The following is a 20,870-nucleotide window of genomic DNA, read 5'->3' as shown; positions in this document are numbered from 1 at the left end:
CTGGCATGGTGTGGTCTGCAGCTGTGCTGCAGCAGGGCACCATTTGCTCTTGCTTTATGGGGTTTTGTGCATAGAGACTGTTGCTTCCATTAGTATATGCACTGCTTGCCTGTTGAAAATGTAGCTGTTAGAAATGGAATTCAGCTATGGAGAAGGGTTGTGGAATATATTTGCAAGTGTTCTGCTGATGACGCTTATGGTAGATTCTAATTCTCATTCCATTTATATATAGATGTCCTGTAGGTTGTCATGTGTGCTTTAAGTGTAAGAGAGAAATGTGATCTACGTCATTACTTGTTTATCTTGTAGATTTGCTGTTCAGAAGCAGTGTTTTTAATTAACATTGCATACTAATGGCTTATTCTCTCATCAAATGTTAGGGGAAATTCCTATAGGGCTGGTAGGTAGCAGTTGGCCATAGCCTCTTTCTATAGGCGTATAATAAACTAATCTTCAATTTAATGCTGTAAGTAAAAGCCAATTCTAAGTTTATGCTTATTAAAATACTAGAAGGAAAGCTTTTTAGCCCAGTTTGTTTACTCATGCAGGTGATACAATTATTTTATTTGATTAAACAATATTAGTTTCCAAATATGTTTAATTATCTTGCTCAGAAACAGTGCTGATTCTCAGGTGATAAACTCAGAAGGTTAAGGAGAGGTGAAATGTTCAGACAGTTCTGTTACTTCTATTTTTGTCAAGAATCTTGAAGCACCTCCTTTGATGTCCAGGTCATCAGCGTTCTCCTAAAGGACTCCAAACCTTTAGTGCATAGTGGCTTTGAAGGGCAGAATAATGATGGTTCAGTTCTGTTACTGCAAAGTGACTGTGCAAAAATGGCATCTTCAAATCTGCAGTGAATTTCTAGCTTTATTGGTTCCACTGATTGCATCTCGTTGGGCTAGGCCATATATATATTTCACAGTGAATCTACAAAGAGGTGTCAGGACAGTCTGTTCTGTGAAGTGTTACAAGCTCTGCTAAGGTAAACTGCTGTTACAAAGCTCATGTGGTGCTTCTAACCAGCCCTACAGAACTGACTGTTAATGCAGTTTATGTGCTGTGTTGCAAATCTTGCCCCAGAAGCCCTCTTGGTACTTGAAAGCTTTTTAGATAATTCCCCCTGATCCTTCTGATTCAGTCACGTGGAGCACGTGGGGTTTTCAAGCCAGAGGACTCTCCTTAACAAGGTTTTCAGGTGTGTAAATTGGAAGAGATTCTTTGCTTCTGAGGTTATAACCCCTACTGGCAAACCTCTAATGGCTGTTGGCACTAAGAAACCAGTAGAGGTTTGTGAATCCTGAGTGGAGTATTAAAGCTTTTAAACCATAGTAGATAGGCTTTGCAAGTAGCCATTCAAATGCCTCTTAACTTCCAAGGCAGAATTATTTTGGTTTTCAATTAAGGATACATTCAAAAGTGGGCATGAAATGGAAAGGTAGAAACAGAGCAGGGAACTTCCAATTCCTAGGAAAGCTCTTAATAGTTTGTCTAGCTACAAAAGAGGTTAGGTAACCCATTTACAGTTTATAAAGCTCACTTACTATAGTGTTATTAGGGTACGGTTTAGGGAATAGTTGTATTATGCACAACTAGTTTGTTCTGTTTTATTACCAACTTCCCCATCACTGCAACTGACTGAAGCATATTTACATAGTATTTTTGCAGAGAACTCATTTTATGTGAATAAAATCTTTCCTTAGAATTAGCAGTATTACCAGACTTAGGCTCATACTCAGGTTTTTTTTTCCATTAACTTCAGAGGACTGTATCTGAAATTACAAATAAGTACACTTTAAAAATGTTTTGAAGAGGATTGTTGATTGTTTTTTTCCTCACCTATCTTGATTGTAAAATCAGGTGCACACAGAATGCAAGGTAGACCAACTCATGCCTCTGTTATCTGAACAATATGACATTGGTGTGGAAATGGCTTTAAATTTAAATTTGAGCCTAGGATGTGCTGAAATTCCTTCCATGCTCATTGGGTACTCAGTTTCTGAGAGAGAGAAAATAGCAATACCTCGCCTTATGAGCTGTTATTTGTGGTGAATATAAACATAAGAAGAAACCCTCCAAGCACATCCCAATCTTCTCTAGCTCTTTGTGACTGCAGTAGCAGTTATGAAAGTCAGTGATTTATTTTATACTTGTAAGTGCATGATAACAAAACTTCAGAGAGTAAGAGATGAGTCATCACAGACCCAGGAGTTGCTTTTCAGAGTTTGAAACAAACTTTCAGAAGCTGAAGCTGTCAGACTAAAGAATAAATCTTGAATTTTAGATGCAGAAATCTTTTTGCCCTTAACTGTATCGGATGCTTTTCATCGATGATATATTTGAGTTGATCACAAAGAGCATGGTTCTTCGGCTCATTGCTCACTCCCAGTGCAGCGCAGGGATTCACTGGTGAAAACAGTGATTACTCTGGTTTTGTGCTCTTGAACAGTGTGTCCCAGTTTACTTTGTCATCCAAGTTTGCATTTTAATTCAGGGCAGTCTGACAGCTGAAAAGTCAGTGGTAAAAGGATCTGCATCTTCTCATTAAAAGAACATTTGTTTGTGTTTTTTTGCAGATGTATGATGATTTGTAGTTCTTAAAAATTAGGACCTTGGTTTTGGTGCTATTAATTCAGCACATGCATGCTTGTAAGTGTTTTTTGTAAATTCTTCAGGGGAAGCTGACACATTAAAACTGTGTTTCAAAGTCTCAAAACTGCATCTGTGCAAGCTGGCAGTGAAGATTTTGAGTTACACAGACCCTTGTCTCCTGTCCAAACACTGGTCTTATGAGATTCTTTTGATGTCACTTCAAGTGCTTTCTGTTGGGCTTTGACATTGATTTTGCTAGAACTCCAGGTAAATTGTTCTGAATTGTGTTGAACATCAGTGATGGCAAAGTAATTGTGGTGACAAGTAAAAGGAGATGATATCTTGAGTGAGATTCTCAACATGTATAACATTTGAACATAACATCCATGTAGTGTGGATGTTAGGCAAGTGTTTCCCATCTAAGTTTGCATGTCTTTTGTGCCTTGGAAATTACACACTTTGCTCTTTGTAGAAACTGAAAGGTATAACAGCTACTTTCCATTTCCATCCTGTGTTTGAGTTCTCTTAGGAAGGACTCATTCAGGCATTTAAAGACAGCTGGGGCTGGATTAGTCTCATCACAATTCACACGACTGGCTAGATTTATTTAGTGTCTGCCAGAGAAGACCGTGTGCATAAAGTCTAAGCAAATTGTGCAGTAGGAGGGGTGCATTAGAAGTGCAGTTTTGCAGGAGCTATGTGTCATTACACACAAACCACTCTTGCCCTGGAAGCTGAGAAATTTCCTTGTGTGCACCAGCCTGAATGTCTCTGGGTCCTTTTCAGTCATCTGCTCCAACATAGGTGGCTCATTTCCAGTGGTAACTGAGCACAGATTCAGCATTTGGCAGAGACAGCCAGGAGTTTGCAAGTGATCTTGACACTGATGCATACTAAATCTTTGTGTCAGCCTTATTTTGTCTTATGGTCCAATAGGGAAGAGACTTCTTTTTCTTGGATGTTCTAATGTTTTGATTGAAGATTTCTCGAAGGTAGGAGCTGAATCTAAAATGCACCTTTTAAGCTCTATTTTGGACTTAAATGTGTGCAACTGAGAGTGAATATTTTATTCTCTCTACAAAAGCTTGTTAGATAGACTGTTGCTCACAGGGTAGAGACCCTGTTGTTCCAAGTACACTTGGTTATGGAGTCAGATACAGTTGTGGCAGAAATGAGGTACTGTAGTCTGACCAAGAAGAGAGGTTTCACATAGCCTGAAAACTCTATTTTTTTTAACTTACAGAAATCAGATCATATAGTTAGAACAGGATTGGTCATAGAAACATAGTAAATAGTAGAATATTTTGGTTAATTTATCTTGTGCAATACAATAACATGATCAAAGAAAGCTGATGATTAAATTGCGTGATGGGCCAAACAAGTAGAGGGATTTGTTTGGTATTTGACAATAATGACATGATTTCTCATTCCGCAGTCAAATTCAAAGAAGGTAGCTTTTATTAGCTGAAGGATGTATCCTTTGAATTGTCAGGCAGTAGGAAAAAAGCATTTCCTCTTGCCCTGTGGTTGTGTTTAGGGTTGGGATCCCAAGAGCATCTCTCTGAAGGATAATTAAAAGCAGAATTGCAGATAGCAGTTGGCTCCAGGCTGTCACGTTCTTATCAAAAGAAAACATGTATGGCAGCATGGTACATAAAGCTGTAGCTGTTTGCACAGAGAGTGGCATTTTATCATCCAGGCCAACCAATGTCCTTTCTGTTGAAGAAGATGCAAGTGGAATTTTCTCATGCATATATAGTTATGGGGTAGCAGGGAGAATAGATGGAGAATCTCCTGTAGAAGATCACATGGCCTGTTTATGTCATTTGGTTCAGTCATTGCTGCTAACTGGTCAGTACAATTAAATTGAAATAAAGTTTCATCCCTTTCCAATAACATTTGCCTGAATGAAAATTCTAAATTAACGTAAGAACAAAATCTTAAGAAATGCTGAGGACCTTCAGTTTCCAGTGTATGCTTCACACTCATCAGGGCCTTGCAGCAAAGAAAAAATCGATCAGTTTCAGTAAGCCCACTCTTATCAAAATAAGTAGAAATTGTATCATCTGTTTTCTCAGGTCATCTCATGCTGCTGCAGGACTAGTTTTACTGAGCATGTTTCCAAATGGAAGTAACGTAAGTTCCTCACTTAAAATGAGGTCATTGCCTCCCCCCACAACAAATGTTAGGCATGGTTAGCATCTTTTAGTTGGGACTCAAGCCAGAATGCATCCTGCTCTGGCACAATGGGAACCTGCTGGGGGTTTCCCTTCACAACAGCTACTGTTAAAGATGGAGTGAAAAACAAAACCCTGCTCTCAACGTGGAAAAAAAGACTGGATTTTTAATCTGAAAAAGAAGCCACTGTAAGCAGAACACAAAGGGAAAAGAGATGAGCAGTAATAAAAATACCATCAGTATGGGAGAGGGGTTATGCACGTTGAAAATAATGCTTGTGGGGGTCCACTAAATGGAATAACCCTCTCTAGTCCCATGGAGAAGCCCAGCCTGAGCCCGGGCTGACAGTCAGTGTAACATCTGCTATCATATTTTGTCTTTACTGACGATAAATAGCCTGTTATTTCTCTGGGAGATTTTTGCAGAAAAGATACTGAATATTTATTAGCTAGTGTGAGTCAGCATCAACATTTTCTGTTTTAAAGTGGAAGCTTAAGGTAATATCCAACTGATTTAAAACATAGTCTTTCCTATTAATGTGAGTGTTTTCAACGCATACGCTCCTCTTCACAACAGGGACATAGTCTCTGGCCTTACAGCTGTATGTCACTGGAGGACCTTTGAGTAAGGCAGAGCTGGGACATACAGTGCTGCTGCTGTACACCTTGTCCAGCCTCAGCTCAGTTCAGAGTCAGCCCTGGGATGAGAGTTGCTAAAATGAGCTCCAAGCTGGGGGAACCTGCTCTGGGCTGCAGGCCACCTGCAGCTGCTAGTTTGTTTGTATGCTTTGTGGTTGAGTTGATTTTTTGCACTGTGGTATGTGGAATTAGGAATGTGGTATGTTCATTAGACAATCTGCATTTATGCATTTCTTAAAAGCACAAGTAGCTCCTTTTTCTTCCAAAGAAGTACAATAGGGGGGAGGGGGTGGTGGGAAGAAGTCTTATCATGCTGGTACTCTCATAAATCCACTATTTGTGAAATACTGTCTTATTGCTATTCTGGAACAAAGCACTGTGCACATCTGAGGTGTATATATCCAAAAATTAAAACACTTTATGAATTGTGATTTTAATTTAGGCCTGGGTTTAAAGATTGGAAAGACAGATTGGAAGATTGGAAATCCATAAGGGAACACAACAGAGAGCTGTGGAAGGCTTAGGGGAGAAAGCCTGTGTCAGATACGCAAGAAGGGCTGCAGTCTTTGTGGTTGAGTGCAAAAACATCTGATGTTTGGGCTGTTTTGATGTATGTCCCATGTTCGTTGTTCTCTTGATATTTGTCAAGACAGTGTAGAATCAAAAGCTCATTTTCATCTTCATTTCATGTTGGGATTGATTACAAAGAAGAAGTGGGGAGGGGGGATCAGAATAGATTGCTAACGTACAGAATGCCTCTCTCAGGAATATTGAGATTTAAGTAATGAAGATGGGAAATTAAAAAAGAGAAAAAAAGGTATTTTTAGGTCCATCAAGTTAAATGTCCTATAGATGCATTGCCTGTGTGGGGCTTGTCTTTCAGATGCCAGTTAGCGTGGAGACACAGAGTTGGCTGTTTCAGAGCAGTGACCTTCCCCTAGGGAGCACTTACCTGCATGGGATTCCTGAGGGAGAGCTGGAAACCTAAGACAACTTTTTTTTTTTGTTGTTCCTCTTCTGTGTTATTTAATGCATTTAAACAAAACAGGTCATTAACCAGTCTTCTACACAGGCTCCTAGGCATGATGGCAGTCCAGATAAATAATTACTGACATTATTGTTAGGCTTGTTTGGACTCTCAAATCCTTCAGGGATTTGAGCCTCAGCTCTGATGCTGTTCCTGCCTGTGCAGTGGCAATTGCAGGTTCTGTCATGGACTTAAGAGTCTTTGTTTTAAATAAAATAGTCCCAATTGGAAATGGCACTTCTCCACTTAATTGTGATATTTGAAAAATAAAAGGTAATCTTAAAAATTGAATTTAAGCTTTAAATAGAAATGCAAAGATGAGAGAATTTTGGACCTAGAAATGTCAACGTTCTGGTTTGATTTTTTTTTTATCAATTTTTTTTTTTTAAGATTCTGTTCTGAGAATCATGGCAGTGGTAGTTCAGCTGCGCTGTGCCCCTCTACATTATTGTTATTAGGATAATATTAGAACGTTATTATTAAGATGACATTAGAAATAGATTTTGTGTTTAAAAAAAAAAAAAAGAAAAGCTTTTATTTATGATGAGCTGTAATAAGCAAACAGAATTTAGACAGCCCAAGTCCACTCCTACTGCCATTCTCTAGGATAGGTTTGTTTTTCCTGGGTTTGGGAAAGGATGAGATATGATTGCTTTGCATTGGCTTCTACATTGCAAAGAATGTCAGTTGTAGCTGACTGTTCTTCTTGCATCTGGTTTTATTTGAAACTTTTCTGAGTATGGCTTGGTTGAAAAGATGTTGGAACTTAAAACTGAGAAGCTACTGTGAACTATAAAATATGTTTCTCCTGTCTGCAGTCAACAGTAGACACCACTAAGAAGTCCCAAGTCTTGGAGCAGATTAGGAACTTAAACCTTATTATTGTATTCTGGAACACAAAATAATTTTGTCTTCTGCAAAAGATTGCTCTGGGTGCTCTGGAGACTGTCCCTATGAGCTGTTGATTGCAGTCACCAAACGATTTTGTTAAAACTGGTTTTGTTTGTTTGCTTTCTTGATTTGGAGGGGAGGTGACTGACCCCTGTGCTCCAAGTTGGTAACCGCTTGTTTGTTTGTTCTTCTGTTTTTTGGGAATGAGGTGTCTTTAAAACAAGAGTATTCAAGTCATTTTGCAAGGTAGAAAAAACTTGTAAGACTGTTCTGAAATAATGCCTTAGTCATAGGGAAACTGGAAGCTGGCAATGCTGCTTTTAGAGAGGCTGGAATTGATTTAGGTTTTCAAGAATGCTGGCTCACTTTTCTCTCTGATGTTATAGCTTGTTTCTGCTTATGGCACAGACCGTAATGGGTGGAGAGAATCCCAGAAGCCTGACTGAACTTTTGCTCAGTTGTACAACTCCAGTGTGTTGTCCCGTTTGTTAAAATCTCCAAATTTCTATGTTTGGAGTCTCAGAAAAAGGAGAAAATTTCCCCAGCCTGAGGACTTGGGGGCTTTAGCTAAGGTCAGGAAAAATGGGTTTCCCTTTTTTGGTCTGTAGGGATGTATTACACCTGGCTGCTCAGGCAGCTCGTGCAGTCTCACGCGCAAGTTCACATCACATTCAAGTAACTGGAAACAATTAGTGCAGCAACTGGGAGTGCTTCCTTAGATGGGCTGAGGTGTAGGTGAGTTTGGGTTGTTCCCAGCGTGCTTGGGGGGCAGTTTCTCTGGGTGCTCCCAAGTTCTTGCAGCATGCCTGTGCTGCTTTTCCCTTCCGCTGTCCTCTTGCAGTAAGGCACTGGGTGAGAAGAGCCCAAGCTGCCTCTGAGCGCAGTTCTGTGTCCCTTGCCTGCTCTCCTGCCACCCGGGGGACATAGCTGCTGGTGGCACTTGCGTTGCTGGGTAATTTGAGCAAAAAATAATGTTGTGAGTGGTGACTGGCAAAGGAAGGCATTCTGTTTGTTTGAGAGCTTTTGGGAATAGATTTGTGCATCACTTAGCAGCACCTGAGCTAGCTTATTTGAAACATTTTTATGTGCCCACACTGGGAGTATACCCTGACTCTTATTCTTATCATTAGAAGTCCTTAAAAGACACGGCCTTTGCTGTACTGCACAGTGCAGCAGTCATTTGTTGCTAACATGTGTATTAGCTATTTATCATTCCTTCTTTCTGCTTTCTCTCCCCCTCCCTGCGTTTTGTTGAGCAGATAGAAAGGTTCAGATCTGTCTGAGTGTTAGCAGTGTTTCTTGTCTCATGTGAATTGGTGTGACTGGCTGGAAGTGATTTTCCAAAGCAAGACTCTCTGATGCGTCCTTCCCCACCCAGAAGCAGCTGTAAACAGCTGATGTTAATTAGCGTCCACCTGCTGACTATGCCAAACAGGCATGCCATTACGCTGTGACAAAAAAGGCTCCCAGTCTATTAAGCCTTCCCTCATACCTTTGGTAATGCTGATAAAATGCTGACCTGGTTTTTACCCCAGTGGCTGCTGTTGCTAAGCACTGAGAAAATGACCTGTCTCCTGTAATAATCTGCGTTGCACAGTTCAAATGATCTTCCCAATGAGATTGTTTTCCTGCCCTTCTCCAGGCAGCTATTTTCCCCCACAGTCTTTACAGGGCTGACCATGCAGCTTGTAGCAGCATCCTGAGCCTGATTTTTTCATAGAGCCTAATTAAACATTGGTGTTGGAGGGCTGTTTTGTTGAAAACACATCACAGAAATTGATTTGTAGTGATCAGCATGTCGTACTTGGGAAATAATGATTTTGAGCAGAGAAGGCTGTAAACCAGTAACTTAGCCTTGGAAGCGTAATGCTATGTGCACAAAACACAGAAGAAAATAAGTCCATAAGTAATAGCTCTCTCTTTGAGAGAGACAGTGAGCACGCTTGTGCTGAAAGCATTAGTGAAATAGCCTTGTAGCTTGTATTACTACAAAGAGGAAAGCAATCTTCATATAGCTTGCTATTTTGCTGTCATTATGCCCAAGATTGCTTCATCCTATACAAAAAGAAGTAACTTCAAATGGACTTGGAGGCAGTGCTTGAACAGAACATCCAGTTTGCAGCAGCTGAATTGACAGAAGTCTATAGCAAATCTAGAAAATGGAGGATGAAAACAATGAGTTTAGGCTGGATGGGTAACTGAGCATTGGGGCCACAACGTGTTATATTTATCTCAACCATTATTGCTTTCATTTTTTTCCTATGAAGATAATTACCGCACTTCTAGAACCTTAGAGGACCTTAAAACACTTAAAAGCTATAGTGATGTAAGCCTGCCATGAAATGATACTGAGGAAAAACTGTGACAGTTCCTGGAGGAGAGGACACAAAAACATGTGTTGACTTCTCAGAATGTCAGGGGAAGCTGTGGTGCAGATAAAATCAAAGATTTGTCCCTCTGGAAAGCTAACCCAGTTCATTCCACTTGCTCCAAGGCAGGATCAGCATTATCATCCTTGGTGGATATTTGCATAACTTGTTAAAACCCTCTGGGGAATGGGAATTGCTTTCAGAGATCCCTTTCATGACTTAACCATCCTTTCTGTCATGCTGATATTCAAGCTGAAGTCATAATAAAGAAAATTTGAAAGACAATCTTTAAAGGAAGATCTGAAAAATAATTAAAACTTTGTGAAGAAATAATGGCGCTGTGCCTAGGGATTTCTGATCACTGAAATATGAACAAATATTGTAAATAAAATGTGCCGTAAAGTGAGGGAGAATGGGGAAAACAAAACAATCACTGTAAAGTGCCTTCACTTGTAGAATTTAGTTTTTCATTCAAGTAGTCCAGTCCTTCAACACAGAGTATTTTGCTTTTTAGTCTGTTATGTGAGATCTCACAGTAGCAGTCCAGTCTGTTTATTTTGACACTGAATATGATGTGGCTCTCTTAGAAAGAGTGGGGTGATTTCCTTGGAGTCCTGTGCTGTGTCTCACCATGACTGGGTAACAGATGTGTCCTTGGCTACTAGCCTTGCGTGCTGGTCACTGCTGCGTAATTGACTTGTATTTGTGAAGTCCATGTTGTGCTGCCTTGTCAAGCATACTTACACCAGAGAGAGTTAAGCAAGGAGGGCAGGGTTTGACCCGTATTTGAGAAGGCATTTTGAGATCTGTTGTCATCTAATTAAATGTATGCATAATACATTGTATCATTAGTAACTTCTTTTTCAAGAGAATATAATTTTATATAGTGCTGTAATTCCTAACAGAATTTTTTCCTCTTTCTTCCAGTCTGACACAAATGCAAGTTACTTGAGAGCTGCTCGAGCTGGCAACTTGGAAAAGGCTCTTGACTACTTAAAAAGTGGAGTGGACATCAACATTTCTAATCAGGTTGAAAAATATTCTGATCAAATTTTCTGTAAAATACCTCTCTCCTCCTTTCTCAAGAAAAGACATTTCTGTCTATGTATTTGCACTTTGTATCAGCAATAATGTGTTTGGTTTTGGATGAGTCATGTTTGCATATCTTACCCAATTCAAACTTTACCCCTTACCAAGACATCATTTCAATTCCACTTGGAGAACATTATGCTATTTAACATTATCTTTCATTCCATTTGCATTACATCATGTCTTGGACAGCACACAGGACTTGAGACCTCAGAGCTAGTATATCATAACTCAGTTCATACTCTTTTCTTGCAATTTATTTGTCATAAGGTTCACATGAGAATAATTTTTGGAAGCAGTCCTCTCACTGGGATGTAATTTATCAGCTGCTGATGTGTTATTTACTACAGAGGAAAAGCTATGCCAATCTTTTAAGTTGCATTTCTTTGTTGTTTTTTGTTTGTTTGTTTGAATCAGAATGGGTTGAATGCACTCCATCTTGCTTCCAAAGAAGGGCACGTAGAAGTTGTCTCTGAACTGATACAGCGAGGTGCCAGTGTGGATGCGGCGACAAAGGTCAGTCAGGCCCATCTGATTGTTCTCTTGGCCGCACTGATGCCATGGATGTAAGGTGTCAGCCAATTGATTGCAGACATTACTGCAGCAATAATTAATTATTTTCCACTGGTTAAGTTAATAGGAACTTGCTGGGTTGTAGTAAATGCCAGAGATGACTAGGGATGTGATTTAGTCAATGAATTGAGGATTTCTGTGTAGGTTTCTTTCTTGTGTTTTCTAGTAATCAAAAAGAATATTTCATCTCAGGAAATACTGTATTTTAAAGTGGACTGCATTCTTGACAATATTGTGTATTCAAGGTTGAGTTTTGTAGTCTTCTCAAATATTGCTGTTTCTTATTTCAGAAAGGAAACACAGCATTGCACATAGCATCCCTGGCTGGGCAAGCAGAAGTTGTCAAAGTGTTGGTTACAAATCGAGCCAATGTCAATGCACAATCTCAGGTAAAGTAATATTAGTTTCTCATTTGGAACATTGCTGATGATACAGTCTGTCTCCCTTTCTGGTGTTAGTAGGTGTGTTTGGTAGATTCACAGTATTAATACTGGCCCTTGAAAATCAGATTTGATGAAGTCAGTATTAACTCTGAATTGCCCACCTCATTCACCAGCAGAAGAAGCTTAGAAATAACATCTCTATTTTAAGCTGTTCAGGAGCCACACAGGCACACACCCCTGGAGTTTAAGAAAGCAGAGCCACATCCAGGGGTGTTTGGAATATACTTGTATGGTTCTTTAATGTGCAGCACAGCAAAGCATTTACCCTTCAGCTTTAGATCTGCCCTCCAGTGTGTCTTATGAACTGCTAATTGTTACAGAGACAAAAGAGATACTAATAAAACCAGAGAGTGGGAGAGAACTTTTTCAAACGACAGAGATCTTGTTTCACATGATTTAGTGTCTGAGGCTTAATTGAGGCCTTCCCCTTCCCTTGTATGAGTAGATACCACAAGCATATGCAGAGCTTTTAAGTACGGTGAAGTCCTTTGAAGGATCATTTAGATCAATTATGGAAGATTTGAAATAAGGAAAAACAGTGTTAAAAGAAAAGAAGTAGAAAGAAACAGGAAAACATTCAGGCTTTAAAAATGTGTAAACCATTGACTGTTGGAAATGAGAAGTAGCTATGTCACAGGTGACTTTGGAGTCCTCTCTTGTTCATGTTCTCCCTGCTCGTGGATGAGCGTCAGAGAAAGAAGATCAGATTAGGAGGTGATATTGTCATCTGGTCCAGTATTGCTATTTTTCCATACTATGACAGTTTGGACATGATAGACAGTGTTTGGGAAGAGAAGGAAACCTAAGAAGCCACGTTAAAAATATTTTATAAAGATGCACATTTTAAATGAACATTTTAAAATGGTTTATCAATATGAACAAAATATTTAAGAGGATCCCTTTCAAGAATATTAGGTACTTGCAAACTATATTTCATGTTTATTTGCTTGGACAAATGAGCTACTTGTTTCACTTTCTCACTCTTTTATGCTAGCTAGGTACTCTTATATTTAGTTCTAGGCACAACAGAATTTGAACGTAAAGAGAAAAATAGCAATAGTAGTTCCAGTTAAAATTTTCTAAGTGTGTTAGGATATAAAACAAAGCAGAAACATTTCCATTGGTTTTCCTGCTGGAGAAACTGACCTCTTCTGATTGTGATTTAGAACCTGTGTATTCATCCCTGAAAATAAAAACAATCTGGGATTGTAAACACCTTATATAATTGCATTGTCTGTATACCCTAAGGTTTTGCCACGTTACCTTAATTTTGCTAAGATGTGAGAATAATAGATTTTCTTTGCCATTTGTATATTGTCCATTCTACACCAGTACCTGTGGGTGTGACATTCCACCTGGGATCAGTCTTCCTGAGGGGTCCCTTGTGGTCACTGGAGCTCCCTGTTAACTGCTCCTGCACCAGGAGCAGTGGCTCTGAGCATAACTTAACTGTTGTAGAGCTTGTAATAACATTCTGATGATTTTTATGTACCAACAGCGAGAAACCCCCAAAGAAGTTTTGTTGTTGTTGTTTGTTTGTTTGTTTTTTCAATACTGATCCTGTTTTATGTGAGTTTGGCTTTATTTCTTCTTCACCTGAAGGTAACAGCTCAGTCCTGCTCAACGCACTAGCATTAGCAAGGTTAAGTCTTTAATCAAATCTTTGTGTCCTTCAAATATATATATATTTAATAAATAAAATAAATATAAATAAAAATATATATATATAAAATCTGAGTCTGAATTTTTACTTCCTCTTGTAGTATGTTAGCTCTCTTATCAATTTCTATTTCTTATTTTGAGGGAAATGAAAAAGTAGGGTGTGGTGGAAAAGATTATGAATACCCTACAATAACTTTGATATAAGAAAAAGGATTCTGCTCTGCCTCCAGATGCTAATAATTCTTGGTTCTGAGGAATGTCACCTATTATTTGTTTCCTGAAACTAACAATCAGGAGTGTTGAAGTATTTCCTGCTTGTTGTCTAAATACAACTGTTTAAAACTTAAGAAAATTAATCTTAATTTCCAGCTGAGTTACTAAATAGGCATTGAGTGTATCATGAAATTATAGGGAAAAGTGCCAGACTGCTATTCACTATAAAAAGTAATCTGTAATGTGACAGACACCTCAGTGAGCACTTTATGGGTTTGTTTGTTTGTTTGTTTGTTTTGTTTTTAACATTAAGCCAGATTTTAACTGTGCTGTAGCAAAACTGTTAGGTCTCATTTCTGGTGAGAGCACTGACATACTGCTTCGCCTCTGGTAGAACTTCAGCACTGCACTTCACGCTTGTAGCGTGCTTTACTGAATTGAGACCAAATTACCCAAATACCAGAACAGCAACAGACCCTGCAGCCTGTGTGATCCTTGTAAACATGTGGCTTCACAGCTGCTCAGTGTCTTCCTGACTGTGAAGTTCCTCTTGGATCAAGCATTCACATGCCATTTCCTCTCCAACTGTCATTTTTTCTGCGCTCCTGTTTGCCTCTGCTGCCAGTGAAGTCTACATGCTTGGCCCTGGGTCACCTGCACTCTTGTGCATCCACATTGGATGTGTGCCATACAACACTGCCCTATTGCTGTAACAATCCAATGTCTTTCAGCTGTTTTCGCCATGGCTAATATAACTCAGCCACCATTCACTGCTGCAAGTCTTAGACTATAATTTCCCTTCATCCCAGCATGCAGAATGTTAATGTCTTGTTGCAAATGATGCAACTGTATGGCCCACCTCTGGTTGTCTCCCTTGGTTTCCTGCAGCAAGGTCAGTGTCCTCTGTAGCAGCACTGCTGAGTTACTCCCCTGTTCCTTCTGCCCTGCCGAAATGTCTGCTCTAACCATGTTGCAGCCCTGAGGGTGCTGACAAGGTCTCAGCAAAACACAGTCATATGCACACACTCCCTGACCTCCTCATTACTGAAGCCTGATGAAATACCTCTCCTGTTATACCTCTTATTTTTAACTAGCCCTTACCTCCTGTTCTATTCTGTTTACTTCATTGGCTCTCACAGAATGGGATGAAGTGTTTATGAAATGAAGCACACCAGAATTGGTTCTGTTTTTTGCCATTGGAATTGCTTCATTGACATAAAAGTGCAGCAAGCCCAAAAGCTGTCTGTGGTTGTTTTTCATGTTCAGGGTAACACCGAGCTTCTGTCCTGTTTTTGCAATAGGACTACTTGATTTGTTTAAGATTTTCAAATTGTTCTCCCTGTTCTCAAAAGGGCCTAGATACAAAGAAATGTGATCTCTAGAAATGTTAAAATGCACTCTTTGGTTTTTGTTGGCTCTTCTTTATTCGTGCCACTGAAGCTCAACCTTTCCCTGTCTTAGCTGTATGTCAGCACATCTTCAGGGTTTGAGCAAGAAACACCAAGTTCTGGTGTGAGCACTGAGCTGAGCTTCATTTTCTTCGGTTGAGTGCTGTGTAACCAGGCAAGAGCTCTGGGGTCTTAGGATGGAGCAGTTGAAGAGAAGAGCTGCTTGGCACCATTGCAACTGACAAAAAGGGTCGTGCTGGAACATGAAGAGTAAACAAATGTATCATAAATCACAGGATAAAATAATTGGTTGTTTTTATTGCTGGTGCTACTTTGGTTGTTTCACCTCCACCAAACTGTTTAGTCAATATTATGTGGATGATGCAAGTTGTTACTGTAAAGTGAATTTATCCACTGGTTCTTGACTGTTGCACTGAGGAACATGCAGTGTTATATGAAAACCAAGCAATTTCAGGTTCAAAGCAGCAACTTTATGAATTCCTTTTGAAGTACCTTGAAACCAGAACAAGTATCATGATTTCATTTTGCTGTTTTGGTTTTGTGAGTTATGTCAAAGCTCTGAATTTCAGAAATGCATAGGAGTGTACAGAAGAATTAAATTGTGGAAATCCAATTCCTGAAAGGTTGTGGCCTGTGTACGGTTAAGGCAAAGATAACAGCATTGACTGTAAGTGGAAAGTACTTGCCAGAGAATGAGTTAAGCCTTTCAGCCTCTAATACTAGTTTTGCATTGATTGAAATCACTCACTTGAGCATAATTTGACAAATGCTCTAATGTGATCAGAAACACTGATAAACCTTTGTCTCAAACTGCTGAGAACCAGTCATCCCAAGATCTCCTGATGCCTGAAATGTGAAGTAGCTCAGTGACTACAAGCAGGCTGTGTTCTACAGGCAGCTCTTTGAGGAGATACAAGCCATAAATAGGAAGCACAAGTGAATTAGAAATGAAAGATAATGGAGAAAAGAGAAAAAATCATTCTTAAGTCATTGCCCTTGCTGTCTCTATAGATGTGCATTGTATTTGCCTGTCCCATTTTGTATTTTGACCTGCAGTTGCATTTATCGTGAATCAGAGCTTTTCTCTACCAAATGGTTGTTCAAACTGACTTTTAGTTTGACTTCAGTGGATATAAAAGGAACTATTCTTGCTTACCTGTAGAAACTTTCTGATCAACTGAAAGTGTCTTTTAAAATATTAACTACCCTTTTCCTATCTTCAGTTAAATCAAGGGTGGTCATGTTACTAACTAGTATGTGAGCAAATGCTGTGTTTGTTTTCCTGCTAATCTACCTGAGTTTGGCAGACCTTTGCTATGTATAAAATGTTTGTGATGTGTTTACACTCCTGTTTTCCTGTTTCAGAATGGTTTCACTCCTCTGTATATGGCAGCCCAAGAAAACCACCTGGAGGTTGTTAAGTTTCTTCTTGATAATGGTGCCAGTCAGAGCCTTGCCACAGAGGTAAAAGTTTGAGTTTTTCAGTTCACAAAGAAAATACAATGCAATCCAGTATTAACTGTTGCCAGCTTTCACCAAGCTTGTCTTTCAAGTACGAAATTGAAGAGCAGAAAAAAGTGCTCTCTATGAAATGTGCTAATGAATATTGATTTATTGACTTCTCAGCAATTTAAACCTTTTGCCATTTCTAGAATTAAAAAAAAAAAAAAAAAAAAAAAAAAAAAAGACTAACTAGAAACAGTTCTAAAAGTAGATATGTTCTTAGTCATTTCTGGTAATCTTTCAGGTTAAGTGCTCAGAGAAGCTGTATGCAAGATGTAACAGTCTGTACTTTTAATGAAGGCACAGAGAACTAATATAGAGGGCAATCATAAAGCAAGAACTGTTTATGCTGCGGAGCCAGCTCTGGGATATCAGGGAAAACCCAGGGTTACTAAGTGCTTGGAGTATTTTCTGAGCTGCATTTATTGCCAAGTTGATACCCTCTCTGCAGCATGCAATTATTCTGTCTGGTTTTGCAGTGATAATTGCAAGTTGACAGAATAATGGAAGATCCATCCTTAAAAGTGTTCTGTGATCTTTCTCGAACAACAGTTTTTATTTCTAGTTTTAAAGAATAATTATAACTCAGTGAGGAAACTTAGAAAAATATTCAAAGTGATTATAAGAATAGCAGACATTAATATTCTTAAAAATAGTCTTAAATAGCATTTCAATAGGACTGCATTCCATCTGTTAAAAAAAAAAAAAAAGTATTTTCTCTCTAAAACTTTTTAGGAAATTAACTGCTCCATGTGAACTGATTCCACAAAACCAATAATGCTTGAGAAAGTTGCATTTTTTGCAAAATACAAGATGAAAAATTACTTCATTGCTTCACTGTACATTGTAACATCATTGCTTACTGATGTATGTAGAGAATCTTCTGTTTTGATGACAGTATTGTAAAAATAATTCATGGATGAAAAGCTTTCAAAATCACCTATAATCTGTGCCAAACTGATTTTCTGAAAATAGAATTAAGTAGAATTGTGCACAAGTAGTTGGTTCTGATTCTTCTACACTTTTTCTCTTGAGCTGCTTATGTCAGTTTAGCCTGAGCTGTTGTCCAACTCAGCCTGATACCCATGCTGTAATTCCTTTAAAGATTCAGACTACAAAACAATGTTGCCTTTACTGCCTTACTTGTTTGTGATAGTTGCTTAGGAGTGCTTTTTGTTTTCTCTGGGTTAAAGTTTTTATATGAAAATTTAATTTCAAAAGCCTTTGTTATTAGACAGTTACTACTCAACTAATTATTCATTAATGATAACTCTTCAGCAAAGACGTTTTAATATACATTAAAAAAAAGTAGAGCCACACGCTGTCTTTAAATCATGCTTAGTTTTTGGGTTTTTTGTTTTTTTTTTTTTTTCCTAGAGTGGGCTTTGCTTTATGTTTTAAAGTGTAGTTGCTAATTATACTACTGACATCGAGATACTTGCAATTGTTTTTTGAGGTCGGTAATTTCAGATAGCACGTGGTGGAAATGCATTCTTGTCATTGCTAATATTCCTGGTCTCAGTTTCTTGGCCGTGGTACAGTGATCTCTGCACAAACTGAATCTGTTGGCGGACCTCATCAGAGTTAGGAAACCGGATTGTAGGATATAGCAGCTATTTTGGTGTTGAAATGAAGTGCTCCCATTTGTACACTCACTTTTCCCTAAGGAAAGGGGAAAATGTATTCCTAGGATTTTTTTTTTCCTCGTTGTTAGCAGCATTTTTACCAGAAGAGGAAGTCTGTTGAGAAAAGATGTTGGTGATAGTTAAGGCACTTGTCTCTGAGAAGCAGCTGACCGTGCCACTGCCGTTGGCTGTGTAGAGAGGGAAGCAAACATCTCCAGGTCACCATGTGTGTGCTGTCCCTTTCAAGGTTCCTCCAGGTCTCCATTTCTGCAGGTACAGTGTAGCTTTATTGTCAGAGCCCTCTGGTGGGGATATTTGTGGCAGTTTTGGCCTTCAAAGCTGGGCGGTGTTTTTCATACCATGTGCCTGCCTGCTGGAACATCCCTGGGACCACAGCCCAGAGCCCTGCCCCGCCTCTACAGGAGGGTGAGCATCATGCCAAGGAGAAGGCTGGGTTCAGTGAGTTAATAAATAAATCATTCAACGAGAAAGGAAAAATTAACTGAAAAAACAGCAGCTCCTTAAATAAATGACTTGTTAGGAACCAAGGAATTTCATTGAGTTTTCTTCTATCTTTTCCTCAATTTTTTTTGCAAAGATGCTGTCTCTGTCTTTCTTTACTTTCCTTTGTTTTCTTAAGATTAGTTTCTCTTTGTTTTGGGAGACAGAGAAGAAATTCCTTATTGAAGACATTATTTCTACCTCCAACAGCTAAAAGGCTAATGTTTGAACTCTGCACTTCTGGCATTGTAGGGATCAGCATACTTCTATGATATTGCTGTGCTGCTGTTTCACACTGATGTAAACATACAGTTGGATCATGACAGAAATAGTAAAGAAATGATAGAATGTGTTTTCTACCTACCACCCTGTATTGAGGTTTACTAATAAAAACTCTGAGCATGCAGATCAAGTGTTAAAGTAATAACCAAATAAATCCTTAAGTAGTATAATTTGCATTATGATTTCGGGTGATTTGTGGGTATTATACTAGATAAAAGTGATTCTAAATAATAACTAATTCTTCAGTCTTCTAAAAATCCATTAAAATACAATTATAAAAACATCTCGGGCTGTACTTCTCCTGTGTTTGAGGGATCCACTCTAAAATCTATTAAATAAGTCTTCTATTTTTCAGGTCTTCTTCCACATTTGGTTTATCATTTGCTAGTCTGAAAAGAAATAACTTCTGTTCATAAGAGGATTATATGTCACTTGTATGCTTTGGAGTTATAGCAAAGCAATTGGTATATTGGGAGAATGAGCATTCTTTTTCAAATATTACTGAAATGTATTATTGATACTTATTGTTTAAATATATACAGATATTGTTCAAAATCCATATTTAAATATTTGAGAGTTGAGATGAAATTTAATAATAAAATGGAAATATATGTTATAATTGGTAGCTTTGGGGAGGAAGAATGATAATTTGCTATGGAGACATCATTACCACTTTTAAGTAATACCAGCTTTTTGTATTTCTGTATACTAACGCACACACTTATGCATATAGTGAAGTGTGTAAAGTGAATAGTTTAATGTTTTTTTCCAAGTCAGCTTTGTTTGCATATGTCTTATAATTTTACTGTCACCTGCAATGAGATCTCTTCACTCCCATTTTTCCCCCCCTGGAAATTTTGGAATAAGTGTTGAGCAGCCTTGTTGTATGTTGCAGGATGGTTTCACACCTTTGGCAGTAGCTTTACAGCAAGGTCATGACCAGGTGGTTTCACTGTTGCTTGAAAATGATACAAAAGGAAAAGTCCGTCTTCCTGCTCTTCACATCGCTGCTCGGAAGGATGATACGAAGGCAGCGGCTCTGCTCCTGCAGAATGACCACAATGCTGACGTGGAGTCAAAGGTCAGTTGTAGGGATGTAAGGTTTGATGCTGTTAAGTGCTGAGCACGTCTTGTGTCCAGTGAAGATCTCCCTTTATTAAAGTGTTTGGCTTATGAGTTGCACGTAACTTTCTCCGATTGCTTGTGACTAAAAATGTTTCATTAGCTTCCCTTGCCTCTTTTTTTCCTCATTCCCTTTTTGTTTGAATCAGGGCTAACTCCTCTTCTAGAAATTTTGCAAATGGAAAATAAAAGCAAAATATTATTACAATCATTCTCTTGAAAATGGAAGCCACTGTTGAGGTGGTCTGCTAGAGAGACCATACAATTAAGTCATTTGATTAGTTGTTTGTGAAATTGCCACTTTAAGAATTCTAATAAACATGTAACAATTAACATTCAAAATACTCAATCATTCAGCTTCCATTCAGTCAAGCTTTCTTTGTGCCAATTGTGCTGTCGTTTGAGCTGCCATGCCATGTAGCAATCATGAAGCTTTTTGCATCCATATCACCAGTGGTGAACTAACCGTTCATTTTTTCCCCCTCTTTGCTTCCAAATGTGTTAACCTAGATGATGGTGAATAGAACAACAGAGGTATATATAAATATATATATGCATCATCACTCCTCCATGACTTAGTGCTGCTGCATCATGTTTTCCTCCTCCTTTTTGCATCGCCTTCTATAGGATAGTTACCTGCTTTAGATCAAATGAAGTAGCATGTGCTAGAGAACACTGTAGTTTAGATACCAGGGCTTTCTGCAGCTGAAACTAGGGTTTAAAAATGAGAGTAAGTGTTCTTGGGTGCTGATT

The 20,870-nt window shown here is 38.7% G+C and overlaps 1 protein-coding gene across 22 annotated transcripts in view; it reads left to right on the top strand.

Moving 5' to 3' along the window:
• The window catches only part of ANK3 (ankyrin 3), a 201,148-nt gene that overhangs the window by 44,414 nt on the left and 135,864 nt on the right, over positions 1–20,870 (top strand). For 17 of the 22 annotated variants that reach the window (XM_048946937.1, XM_048946932.1, XM_048946931.1 and 14 more), the window contains exons 2-7: positions 10,623–10,724; positions 11,202–11,300; positions 11,648–11,746; positions 16,450–16,548; positions 19,891–20,076; positions 20,628–20,651. In XM_048946937.1, the coding sequence (XP_048802894.1) occupies positions 10,623–10,724; positions 11,202–11,300; positions 11,648–11,746; positions 16,450–16,548; positions 19,891–20,076; positions 20,628–20,651 (609 nt within the window). The remainder of the gene's footprint in view (positions 1–10,622; positions 10,725–11,201; positions 11,301–11,647; positions 11,747–16,449; positions 16,549–19,890; positions 20,077–20,627; positions 20,652–20,870) is intronic. The other 5 variants (XM_048946951.1, XM_048946936.1, XM_048946933.1 and 2 more) reach the window with 1 other exon arrangement.

The sequence above is a fragment of the Lagopus muta genome, chromosome 5, assembly GCF_023343835.1.
Source record: "Lagopus muta isolate bLagMut1 chromosome 5, bLagMut1 primary, whole genome shotgun sequence".
NCBI lineage: Eukaryota > Metazoa > Chordata > Aves > Galliformes > Phasianidae > Lagopus > Lagopus muta.
Note: the sequence above shows the minus strand (reverse complement) of the source record. Positions and strands in the feature narration are given on the sequence as shown.